Raw genomic sequence first — 11,789 nt, 5'->3', positions numbered from 1 at the left:
TCCTAAATAGCTGGGACCACAAGTGCATTCCACCATGCCTACCTAATTTTTTATTTTTTGTAGAAACGGGGTTTTGCCATGCTGCCCAGGCTGGTCTTGAACTCCTAAGCTCAAGTGATCCTCCTGTCTAGGCCTCCCAAAATGCTAGAATGTCAAGCATGAGCCACTACATCAATATAGATCATGTTAGACCAGCCTGGATAAGAGTGTGTAATTCTTTGCAGTAAGGTTGCTGTAGGATTATCTACTCAGAGTTGGTGTTTAACAGTATTGGTGTTTAATGTCGACTACTAAATTCAAAACTCCTTTTTTCAGACCCTATCAGATTTGGATATGTCCTTCATATTTGATTGGATTTACAGTGGTTTCAGCAGTGTGCTACAGTTTTTAGGTAATGTTGGTTCTTTGTTCTCTATAGTTATCCTCTTTGGTCTTATTTATTTGAAAGTGCTTATCTGTGTCAAGTCTCTTTATATATAAGCCAGTAGTTAAGAATAGTTAAGAATATAGTCTTTGAAATCATACAAATATGTTCAATTACTTGTTATATCCCTTTTAAATTAAATAATCTTTGGCAAATTACTTTTTTTCACCTTAGCCTGAGTTTCCTTATCTGTAAAATGGTAATAATAATTCCTGGCTGTTAAGGTGTTAGGAATATTACTAACAGAAATATCTACCATTTATTAGCTAGTTTATCTATGTGCTTTAATGCTTTATATCATTTAATCCTTACAGGAATTCAGTATGTTATTTTATTTTTTTTTTTTGAGACGGAGTTTCGCTCTTTTTACCCATGCTGGAGTGCAATGGCGCGATCTCGGCTCACCGCAACCTCCGCCTCCTGGGTTCAGGCAATTCTCCTGCCTCAGCCTCCTGAGTAGCTGGGACTACAGGCACGCGCCACCATGCCCAGCTAATTTTTTGTAGTTTTTAGTAGAGACGGGGTTTCACCATGTTGACCAGGATGGTCTCGATCTCTTGACCTCATGATCCACCCGCCTCGGCCTCCCACAATGCTGGGATTACAGGCTTGAGCCACCGCGCCCGGCCCTCAGTATGTTATTTTTATTATTAAAATGCACGTTCCATAAAGTACCTTGTATACCATAAATAGCAGTTTATAATCTGCTAAATAAGATGTCTTTACCCAGGAATTTTTTTTTTTTTTTAATTTTATGGAGATGGGGTCTTGCTATGTTGCCCAGGCTGGTTTTCTGTTTCTTTGTCTTTGAGGCAGAGTCTTGCTCTATCACCCAGGCTGGGGTTTAGTGGCGTGATCTCTCACTGTAATCTCTGCCTCCTAGGTTCAAGCCATTCTTCTGCCTCAACCTCTCAAGTAGCTGGGACTACAGGTGTGTGCCACCATACCAGCTAATTTTTGTATTTTTCGTAGAGATGGGGCTTCACCATGTTGGCCAGGCTGGTCTTGAACTCCTGAGCTCAGGTGATCTACCCACCTCAGCCTCCCAAAGTGCTAAGAGTACAAGCGTGAGCCATTGTGCCCAGCCTTGCTACAGTTTTTTTTTTTGTTGAGGGGGAGGCACTGAGTCTCACTCTGTTGCCCAGACTGGAGTGCAGTGGCGCGATCTTAGCTCACTGCAACCTCCGCCTCCCGGGTTCAAGCAATTCTCCTGCCTCAGCCTCACAAGTAGCTGGGACTACAGGCGTATACCAGCCTGCCCGGCTACTTTTTGTATTTTTAGTAGAGATGGAGTTTCACTGTGTTGGCCAGGCTGTTCTTGAACTCCTGATCTCAAATGATCCACCTACCTCGGCCTCCCAAATCACTGGGACTACAGGCATGAGCCACTGCGTTCAGCCTCCTTGCTACAGTTTTTAGGTAACATTGGTCCTTTGCTCTCTTAGTTATCTCCTTTTATCTTATTTATATATTATGGTTTATTTGTGTCGAGCCTCTTTATATATGAGGCAATAGTTAAGAATATGGGCTTTGTAATCATACAAATATATTCAGTTACTCATTGCATCTCTTTCTCTTTTTTTTGAGATGAAGTCTTGCTCTTGTCCCCCAGGCTGGAGTGCAATGGCACTATCTCGGCTAACTGCAACTTCCGCTTCCTGGGTTCAAGTGATTCTCCTGCCTCAGCCTCCCAAGTAGCTGGGATTATAAGCGGCTGCCACCATGCCTGGCTAATGTTTGTATTTTTAGTAGAAACGAGGTTTCACCATGTTGGCCAGGCTGGTCTTGAACTCCTGACCTCGTGATTGGCCTGCCTGGGCCTCCCAAAGTGCTGGGATTACAGGCATGAGCCACCACGCCTGGCGGTATTGCTTTTAAATTTTGTAATCTAGGGCAAATTGCTTTTCCGTGACACTCATAGAAGTAGTGACAGTCAAACAAGTAGATTCTTTAATGATTAAAAAATATATATAATTCTCCCCCAAAAAAGAAAAGATTAGGACATCAAAGAGTTTATTTCTTAGGCTTAAGCGTGGATAAAGACGAGGTGTTATTTTAGTATGAATTTATTAGAAAACGAATGGCCTAAAAGTATAATTGCCTAATGTCTTTAAATGTTTATTTCAAATGCCAACTTGAACCAGAAAAAAGTTTATTGATTAAATATTTTTTCAGCTGCTACTATAAGTTAATACTAGTCTTCTTTAATATAATTCTATGGAGGTTAGACAATTAAACACGTAAAAAATAGTTTGGATGGCTGGGCATGGTGGCTCACGCCTGTAATCCCAGCACTTTGGAAGCCAAGGCAGGCAGATCACAAGGTCAGGAGATTGTGACCATCCTGGCTAACAAACATGGTGAAACCCCATCTCTGCTAAAGATACAAAAAATTAGCCGGACGTGGTGGCATGCACCTGTAGTCTCAGCTACTCAGGAGACTGAGGCAGAATCACTTGAACCTGGGAGGCAGAGGTTGCAGTGAGCCAAGATTGCGCTACTGCACTTTAGCCTGGGCAACAGAGCGAGACTCTTTCAAAATAAATAAATAAATAAAATAAAATAAAATAAAATAAAAAAGTTTGGCTGGGCATGTGGCTCATGCCTATAATCCCAGCACTTTGGGAGGCCAAGGTGGGCAGTTCACTTGAGGCCAAGAGTTTAAGACCAGCCTGGCTAACATGGTAAAACCTCATCTCTACCAAAAAATACAAAATTTAGCCAGGTGTAGTGGTACACACCTATAGTCTCAGCTACTCAGGAGGCTGAGGTGGGAGGATTGCTTGAGGCCAGGAAGTTGAGGCTGCAGCAAGCTGTAATAATGCCATTGTACTTCAGCCTAGGCAAGAGCGAGAACCTGTCTCTAAGTAAATAAATAAAGTAAGTAAGTTTGATATGAAATTTAGCAGTTCAATTCCAGTCTATTATAAATTGGTCAATGCTGCCTTTTTTCTGTTTATCAATTTATCAATCAATACCTGGTTGATACTTCTAAAATTAAAGTAATCAGCATTTTGGCATTGTAGATATGTTAAGGCAACACACATATTCTATTGACTGAGTCAAAGTTTGGTTTTATAATTATTTGAAGTCCCAAATCATGAATAGATTTATTTATTTATTTATGAGACAGAGTCTCACTCTGTTGCCTAGGCTGGAGTGCAATGGCATGATCTCAGCTCACTGCAACCTCTGCCTCCTGGGTTCCAGTAATTCTCCTGCCTCAGCTTCCCGAGTAGCTGGGATTACAGGCATACACCACCACACCTGGCTAATTTTTGTATTTTTAGTAGAGTCAAGGTTTCACCATGTTGGCTAGGCTGTTCTTGAACTCCTAACCTCAGATGATTGGCCTGCCTCAGCCTCCCAAAGTGCTGGGATTACAGGTGTGAGCTACTGTGCCCAGCCATGAATAGATTTAAAATAGCTCTTTTAAAATCGAAAATAGGTTTACAACTCCAACCTTAATTGGGTCAAATTTAAATTCATTTGGATAATCAGTGTCAGATATCACTTTGACTAATCATAGCTCTTACTTTGCAGGATTATATAAGAAGACTGGTAAATTGGTATTTCTTGGATTGGATAATGCAGGAAAAACAACATTGCTACACATGCTAAAAGATGACAGACTTGGACAACATGTCCCAACATTACATCCCAGTAAGTATATCCCCACATACAATGTTATACTTGATCAAGTGATGCTAAGTCACACACACTAACCAAAAGTGTTCTGTTTTGTCTTGCTCTGTTGCCCAGGCTGCATGCAGTGCAGCAGTATGATCACAGTTCACTGCTACCTCTGCCTTCCTGGCTTAAGCCATCCTCTTTTTTTTTTTTTTTTTTTTCTGAGACGGAGTTTCACTCATGTTACCCAGGCTGGAGTGCAATGGCGCGATCTCGGCTCACCGCAACCTCCGCCTCCTGGGTTCAGGCAATTCTCCTGCCTCAACCTCCTGAGTAGCTGGGATTACAAGCACGCGCCACCATGCCCAGCTAATTTTTTGTATTTTTGGTAGAGACGGGGTTTCACCATGTTGACCAGGATGGTCTCGATCTCTTGACCTCGTGATCCACCCGCCTCGGCCTCCCAAAGTGCTGGGATTACAGGCTTGAGCCACCGCGCCCAGCCTATTAAGCCATCCTCTTGACGTGGCCTCCCAAGTAGCTGGGACCACAGGCATATGCCACCATGCCCACTTAATTTTTATATTTTTTCAGAGACCAGGTTTCAGTATGTTGCCCAGGCTGGTGTCGAAATCCCTAGCTCAAGTGATCAGCCTGTCTTGGCCTCCTAAAGTATTGGGATTATAGGTATGAGCCACCACACATGGGCAAGTTTTTTGTTTTGGGGGCGTTTTCTGGTAGATAAATTATGATCAGGTGACTTGACCTGTTCCTAAAATAATATAGTAAATTATATGTGACCTGGCTCCCAGGGAGTATATTTAGATCTTGAAGTAGTACTCATATTTTTTTTTTTTTTTTTTTTGAGACAGAGTCTCACTCTGTTGCCTAGGCTGGAGTGCGGTCTCATGATTTCAGCTCACTGCAACCTCTGCCTCCCAGGTTCAAGCGATTCTCCTGCCTCAGCCTCCCTAGTAGCTGGGATTACAGGCACGTGCTACCACACCCAGCTAATTTTTGTATTTTTAGTAGATAAGGAGTTTCAGCATGTTAGCCAGTCTGGTCTTAAACTTCTGACCTCAGGCAATCCACCTGCCTCAGCTTCCTAAAGTGCTGGGATTACAGATGTGAGCCACCACACCCAGCCAAAAATTCAGTTTTTTTTTTTTTTTTTTTTTGAGATGGAGTTTTGCTCTTCCAGGCTGGAGTGCTGTGGCGCCATCTCGGCTCACTGCAACCTCCGCCTCCCAGGTTCAAGCAGTTCTTCTGCCTCAGCCTCCCGAGTAGCTGGGATTACAGGCATGGGCCACCACGCCCTACTAATTTTTTATTTTTAGTAAAAAAATTTTTTCTCCATGTTGGTCAGGCTAGTCTCTAATTCCTGACCTCAGATGATCAGCCTGCCTTGGCTTCCCAAAGTGCTGGGATTACAGGGGTGAGCCACGGTGCCTGGCCAAAAATGGAAAGTTTTAAAACAATTTTTAAAATAATTTGTGTGTTCTTGTTCTTTTAGAAAGACCACCTGGGCCAGGTGTGGTTGCTCATGCCTGTAATCTCAGCACTTAGGGAGGCACAGGCGGGAGGATATCTTGTTTTAACAAGATAAAGTACTCTGGACTAAAGTAGTTACACTAAAACTTAGGTTGTTGGCCAGGTTCGGTGGCTCACACCTGTAATCCCAGCACTTTGGGAGGCCAAGGCGGGTGGATCACTTGAGGTCAGGAATTCGAGACCAGCCTGGCCAGCATGGCAAAACCTCATCTCTACTAAAAATAGAAAAAAATTAGTCAGGTGTGGTGGCATGCACCTGTAATCCTAGCTACTGGGGAGGCTGAGGCAGGAGATTCACTTGAACCCTGGAGGCGGAGGTTGCAGTGAGCAGAGATTGTGCCACTGCACTCCAGCCTGGGAGACAGAACGAGACTCTGTCTAAAAAACAAACAAACAATAAACTTATGTTGTCATTATGGGGCACTTATGCTTTTGGCCATAAGGAATTACTGGGTCTGGAATTACCCTCCCACTGTATGCACTAGAAAACTGGACAAAAAATATGCTACAACTGTTTTCAGACATTGGGCAACAGCTAGCACAGGACTATAATTCCTGAGAGAAAGGAAACAACTCTTCTTTATTTTAGTTTTATGGCAAGAGATAACTTTCAGACCATGGTGCAAGGAGAGGATGCCCAAACATAGTCCAATAGTCTTGCTGAGTTGAGGAGATGTAGAAAGGCCAACAGGACTAGAATTTTTTGCTAGGCCAGAGAGGAGGGACCTCTGGACAGAAAGAATCTAGAAATTTACATAGCAGAACACCAATCTGTGCATGCATTGGGTAATACTCCAAAAGGCTGGTCAAATAACAGTTTTCAGAGAAAAAACTAAAGAATGCTGCTGTCCCTGGTGTGAGTCCATCCTGAGTGGCTGTTCTTTTGAGCAGTGGTCGTTTATCTCCGTCCACCTTCTCTTCCACCTAAGTGTGTGTCGCCACCCGATGGAATATTCAGTGGACATGGACATGAGCCCCCTGAGGCCCCAGAACTGTCTTTTCGGTTGTGAACTAAAGGCCAACAAAGATTATCACTTTAAGGTGGATAATGATGAAAATAAGCACCAGTTATCTTTAAGAATGGTCAGTTTAGGAGCTGGTGCAAAGGATGAGTTGCACATTGTTGAAGCAGAGGCAATGAATTATGAAGGCAGTCCAATTAAAGTAACACTGGCAACTTTGAAAATGTCTGTACAGCCAACGGTTTCCCTTGGGGGCTTTGAAATAACACCACCAGTGGTCTTACGATTGAAGTGTGGTTCAGGGCCAGTGCATATCAGTGGACAGCACTTAGTAGCTGTGGAGGAAGATGCAGAGTCAGAAGATGAGGAGGAGGATGTGAAACTCTTAAGTATGTCTGGAAAGCGGTCTGCCCCTGGAGGTGGTAGCAAGGTTCCACAGAAAAAAGTAAAACTTGCTGCTGTTGAAGAGGATGATGATGATGATGATGAAGATGATGAGGAAACTGAAGAAAAAGTGCCAGCAAAGAAATCTATACGTGATACTCCAGCCAAAAATGCACAAAAGTCAAATCAGAATGGAGAAGACTCAAAACCATCATCAACACCAAGATCAAAAGGACAGGAATAGGAAAAAACTCCTAAAACACCAAAAACTTCAAAAACACCAAAAGGACCTAGTTCTGTAGAAGACATTAAAGCAAAAATGCAAGCCAGTATAGAAAAAGGTGGTTCTCTTCCCAAAGTGGAAGCCAAGTTCATCAGTTATGTGAAGAATTGCTTCTAGATGACTGACCAGGAGGCTATTCAAGATCTCTGGCAGTGGAGGAAGTCTCTTTAAGAGAATAGTTTAAACAATTTGTTAAAAATTTTCTGTCTTATTTCATTTCTGTAACAGTTGATATCTGGCTGTCCTTTTTATAATGCAGAGTGAGAATTTTCCCTACCGTGTTTGATAAATGTTGTCCAGATACCATTGCCAAGAATGTGTTGTCCAAAATGCCTGTAGTTTTTAAAGATGGAACTCCACCCTTTGCTTGGTTTTAAGTATGTACAGAATGTTATGACAGGACATAGTAGTGGTGGTCAGACATGGAAATGGTGGGGAGACAAAAATATACATGTGAATTAAAACTCAGTATTTTAATAAAGTAAAAAAAAAAGAATGCTGCTAGCCAAATAATGACTAGAGCTCACTGGGAGCTGGGAATCATTGTTATTTAACCCCATTTAGCCTCCTAACAAATCTTAAAAACTGATCTGCAAGCAAGTGAACTGTCAGAACAAAGTTCAACCTTCTTCAAAGGACTACAACAAAATCCAGCACTCAATATGCAATTAGTAGACATGCAAAGAAACAGGAAAGTGTGATTCAGTCAGTAGAAACAGACACAATTGTGACGAAGATGAAGGAAATAGCAGATGAAGATGTTAAGACAATCACTATGAATGTGCTCAGGGATTTAAAGGAAAACACAAACATGAGGAAAGAAATGGAAGATATAAAACAGAATCAAATGAAACTTCTAGAACTGAAAAATACAGTATTTGAAATGAAAATTTCTTTTTTTCTTACTTTTTTTAAAATAGAGGCAGGGTCTCCCTATGTTGCCCAGGCTGGTCTCGAACTTCTGGGCTCAAGTGATTCTCCCACCTTAGTCTCCCAAAGTCCTGGGATCACAGGCATGAGTTACCATGCCCAGCCGGAAATGAAAATTTCACTGGCTAGCCTTAACAGTAAATTAGATAGTGCCAGTACTGCAGAAGGAAAGCCCAGTGAACAATGCAATAGAAACTATCCAAAATGAAGCACAGAAAGAAAAATGACTGAAAGCAAAATAAACAGAGCCTCAATGACTGGGGGGACAATATCAGACAGTCTAACAAACCTGCAACTGAAGTCCCAGAAGTGGAAGGGAGGAGTTAGAAAGATAGTTATAGAAATAATGGCCACAATTTTTATTATAATTGTGTTTATAATTAAACACTGTCTTGTGTCAGCCATAAGAGAAAATTATTTCACCTTTATCATTTAAGATTAATTATATGAACAGTTATTCGATTGGAGCAGTTATTTGAATTCGTAGCAAATAATTGTCTGAATAGATTAACATTTTCAGCAGGAAGAAGAGAAGGAAGGCAAGGTGCGGTGGCTCACGCCTGTAACCCCAGTACTTTGGGAGGCCAAGGCAGGTGGATCACAAGGTTAAGAGACAGAGACCATCCTGACCAACGTGGTGTGAAACCTATCTCTACTAAAAATACAAAAATTAGCCGGGCATGGTGGTGCGTGCCTGTAGTCCCAGCTAGTCAGGAGGCTGAGGCAGGAGAATCGCTTGAATCCAGGAGGCAGAGGTTGCAGTGAGCCAAGATCACGCCACTGAATGGAATTCCAGCCTGGCGACAAAGCAAAACACTGTCTCAAAAAACAAAAGAAAAAAAAGAATAGAGAAGGAAAAATAGGCCGGGCGCGGTGGCTCAAGCCTGTAATCCCAGCACTTTGGGAGGCCGAGGCGGGTGGATCACGAGGTCAAGAGATTGAGACCATCTTGGTCAACACGGTGAAACCCCGTCTCTACTAAAAATACAAAAAATTAGCTGGGCATGGTGGCGTGTGCCTGTAATCCCAGCTACTCAGGAGGCTGAGGCAGGAGAATTGCCTGAACCCAGGAGGCGGAGGTTGCGGTGAGCCGAGATCGTGCCATTGCACTCCAGCCTGGGTAACAAGAGCGAAACTCCGTCCCCCCAAAAAAAAAGAGAGAAGGAAAAATAAATGTTGGATTTATGGTGGGTAATGAATATGAGAACTGAATATTACAATTATTTGTTATAATGTCAGTATGAATTGGTGTATATCTAATTACAAAAAGTATTATTGTGCCGGTTCCTAAATGATTGATTTGACCTTATTTACAATAAAAGTAAATCAAACATTAAGTAGTAATATAAGCTATTAATGGGTTTGTAAAAATATTTTAAATTCTTATTTAGCTTCAGAAGAACTGACCATTGCTGGCATGACGTTTACAACTTTTGACCTGGGTGGACATGTTCAAGGTAAGATTCTAATTTTTTGAGACAGGATCTCACTCTGTCTTCCACACTGGAGTGCAGTGGTGCAATATCAGCTCACTGTAACCTCTGCCTCCTGGGTTCAAGTGATCCTCATGCCTTAGTCTCCCCAGTAACTGGGATTACAGGCATGTGCCACCACACCCGGCTAATTTTTGTATTTTTAGTAGAGATGGGGTTTTGCCATGTTCAAGGTAAGATTCTATTACTCTTATAGTCACTTTGTTTTCTTTTCTTTTCTTTTTTTTCTGGAATTAGAAAACCTGAAGTAACACTTTGTTTTATTTTAACTTAACAAAAATGTGGCCATTAGTTCCAGTATATGAAATCTCATTCTATTCACTGAAGGCCAGAGTAGATTTAAAATGTAGGGATTATTACTCCCCGTTAAATGCTTTAAAAGCAAAGAGTGTTAAAAAAAAGAAAAGAAAGCCAATAAAATAAAAAATAAAGAAAAGCAAAGGGTGATTTTCATGATACTTCTGGTCAATTCAAATTGGAAATGCTTTTGGTGGTAAAGTGTTTGAGTAAAATTTAGCTTCCATTCTCTCTATTTCAGTCTGCTTCCTACTGTTATAATCATGTTATGAACATGTTACTGCTCTGTTAAAAAAAAAAACAAAAACCTTAAGTGGCTATCTCATTACCTACAAAATATGCCAAACTTATTAACCTGGCATTCAGGATCTCTATGATCTGGTCCCAGTTTGCTTTTCTGGGTTTTAAAAATTATTATTTTATAGAGACAGGGTCTCACTCACTAAGTTGCCCAGGCTGGTTCCAACTCTTGGGCTCAAGCAGTTCTCCCACCTCAGCCTCCCAAAAGTGTTGGGATTATAGGTGTGAGCCAACACCTGACCTACTTTTCTGGTCTTTATTTCCTGCTATTCTCCTTCCCATTCTTTTTACTTCATCCAAATCAGATCTTCTTGGTGTTTTTCTACCTCTATGCTTTTGCTCATGCAATCCCCATCTGCACATGAGTGACCCCTTCACAGTGCTACCTCCCTTGGGAATCCATTCTCAGTTGGAGTGCTCTCAGCTGTACTTCATAGCACTTAGCGCATTTGTGTAAATGTCTACAACAAGTTTAGAAAGACTGCTTTATCTCCTATATTAAACTTGCAGGGACTAAAATCCGTTTTTTTTTTTTAATTAAAGACAATTTTTTTGGCCGGGCGCGGTGGCTCACACCTATAATCCCAGCACTTTGGGAGGCCGAGGCGGGTGGATCACGAGGTCAAGAGATCGAGACCATCCTGGTCAACATGGTGAAACCCCGTCTCTACTAAAAATACAAAAAATTAGCTGGGCATGGTGGTGCGTGCCTGTAATCCCAGCTACTCAGGAGGCTGAGGCAGGAGAATTGCCTGAACCCAGGAGGCGGAGGTTGCGGTGAGCCGAGATCGCGCCATTGCACTCCAGCCTGGGTAACAAGAGCGAAACTCCGTCTCAAAAAAAAAAAAAAAAAAGATAATTTTTTTAGAGATGGGGGTCTCATTATCTTGCCCAGTCTGATTTTGAAGTCCTGGGCTCAAGCAGTCCTCCTACCTCAATTTCCTAAAGTGCTGGGATTATAGGTGTGAGCCACCACACCTGGCCTGTTCATTTTTTATATCCCCAAAAGTACTTGGCAACATTTAGCTCATAGTAAGTCATAACCGAGTTGGCGGGCATTCTAAAGACCTGATATGACATATAGTTGAAAAGACTGTAAGCAGTTCTTGCTAGTAAAAGCACATTGGAGACCTATAATTGCCTGATATATACGCAAAATAATTTCTAGAATATGATTATTAGAATTGGAATCTAATGGAATTGTCTGAGACTTCATTTCTATATTGTTTTCAGGATATGTCATAGTGACTGGAAATGGGGGCTCAGGCCTGTAATTCCAGTGCTTTGAGAGGCTGAGGTGGGAGGATCACTTGAAGCCAGGAGTTCCAGACCAGCTGTGCAACATAGCAAGACCCTGTCTCTACACAGAATTTAAAAAATTAATGAGGCATGATGATAGACACTGATAGTCCCAGCTACTCAGGAGGCTGAGATGGGAAGATGGCTTGAGCTCAAGAGATTGAGGCTGCAGTGGACTAGCCTGGATGACTGTCTCTTTTAAAAAAAAAAAAAAAAAAAAAAAAGATACGTCATAA

At 41.8% G+C, this 11,789-nt stretch overlaps 1 protein-coding gene and 1 pseudogene across 2 annotated transcripts; both read left to right on the top strand.

Annotated features, from left to right (window-relative positions):
- The first annotated feature begins 223 nt into the window (after positions 1–223).
- Positions 224–10,272, top strand: LOC116546968 (GTP-binding protein SAR1b-like). The gene is made up of 3 exons (XM_032273072.1): positions 224–391; positions 3,968–4,087; positions 9,556–10,272. The coding sequence occupies exons 1-3, from the start codon at positions 334–336 to the stop codon at positions 9,639–9,641; spliced, it is 264 nt and encodes an 87-aa protein (XP_032128963.1). The 5' UTR covers positions 224–333; the 3' UTR covers positions 9,642–10,272.
- LOC116546967 lies at positions 6,459–7,550 on the top strand (annotated as a pseudogene). The gene has a single exon (XR_004266896.1). The product of XR_004266896.1 is annotated as a nucleophosmin pseudogene (transcript).
- Positions 10,273–11,789: the final 1,517 nt, after the last annotated feature.

Source organism: Sapajus apella, unplaced genomic scaffold (assembly GCF_009761245.1).
Source record: "Sapajus apella isolate SASKATOON/1434 unplaced genomic scaffold, GSC_monkey_1.0 scaffold1757, whole genome shotgun sequence".
Lineage (NCBI taxonomy): Eukaryota > Metazoa > Chordata > Mammalia > Primates > Cebidae > Sapajus > Sapajus apella.
This window is presented reverse-complemented; position numbering and strand designations above follow the sequence as displayed.

Excerpts from the sequence above, each read along its gene's own strand:
- LOC116546968 (XM_032273072.1), top strand. The coding sequence starts at position 334 with ATGTCCTTCATATTTGATTGGATTTACAGTGGTTTCAGCAGTGTGCTA. Across the intron at positions 392-3,967 it reads CAGTGTGCTACAGTTTTTAG|GATTATATAAGAAGACTGGT; the intron begins GTAATGTTGGTT and ends CTTACTTTGCAG. Across the intron at positions 4,088-9,555 it reads TGTCCCAACATTACATCCCA|CTTCAGAAGAACTGACCATT; the intron begins GTAAGTATATCC and ends ATTCTTATTTAG.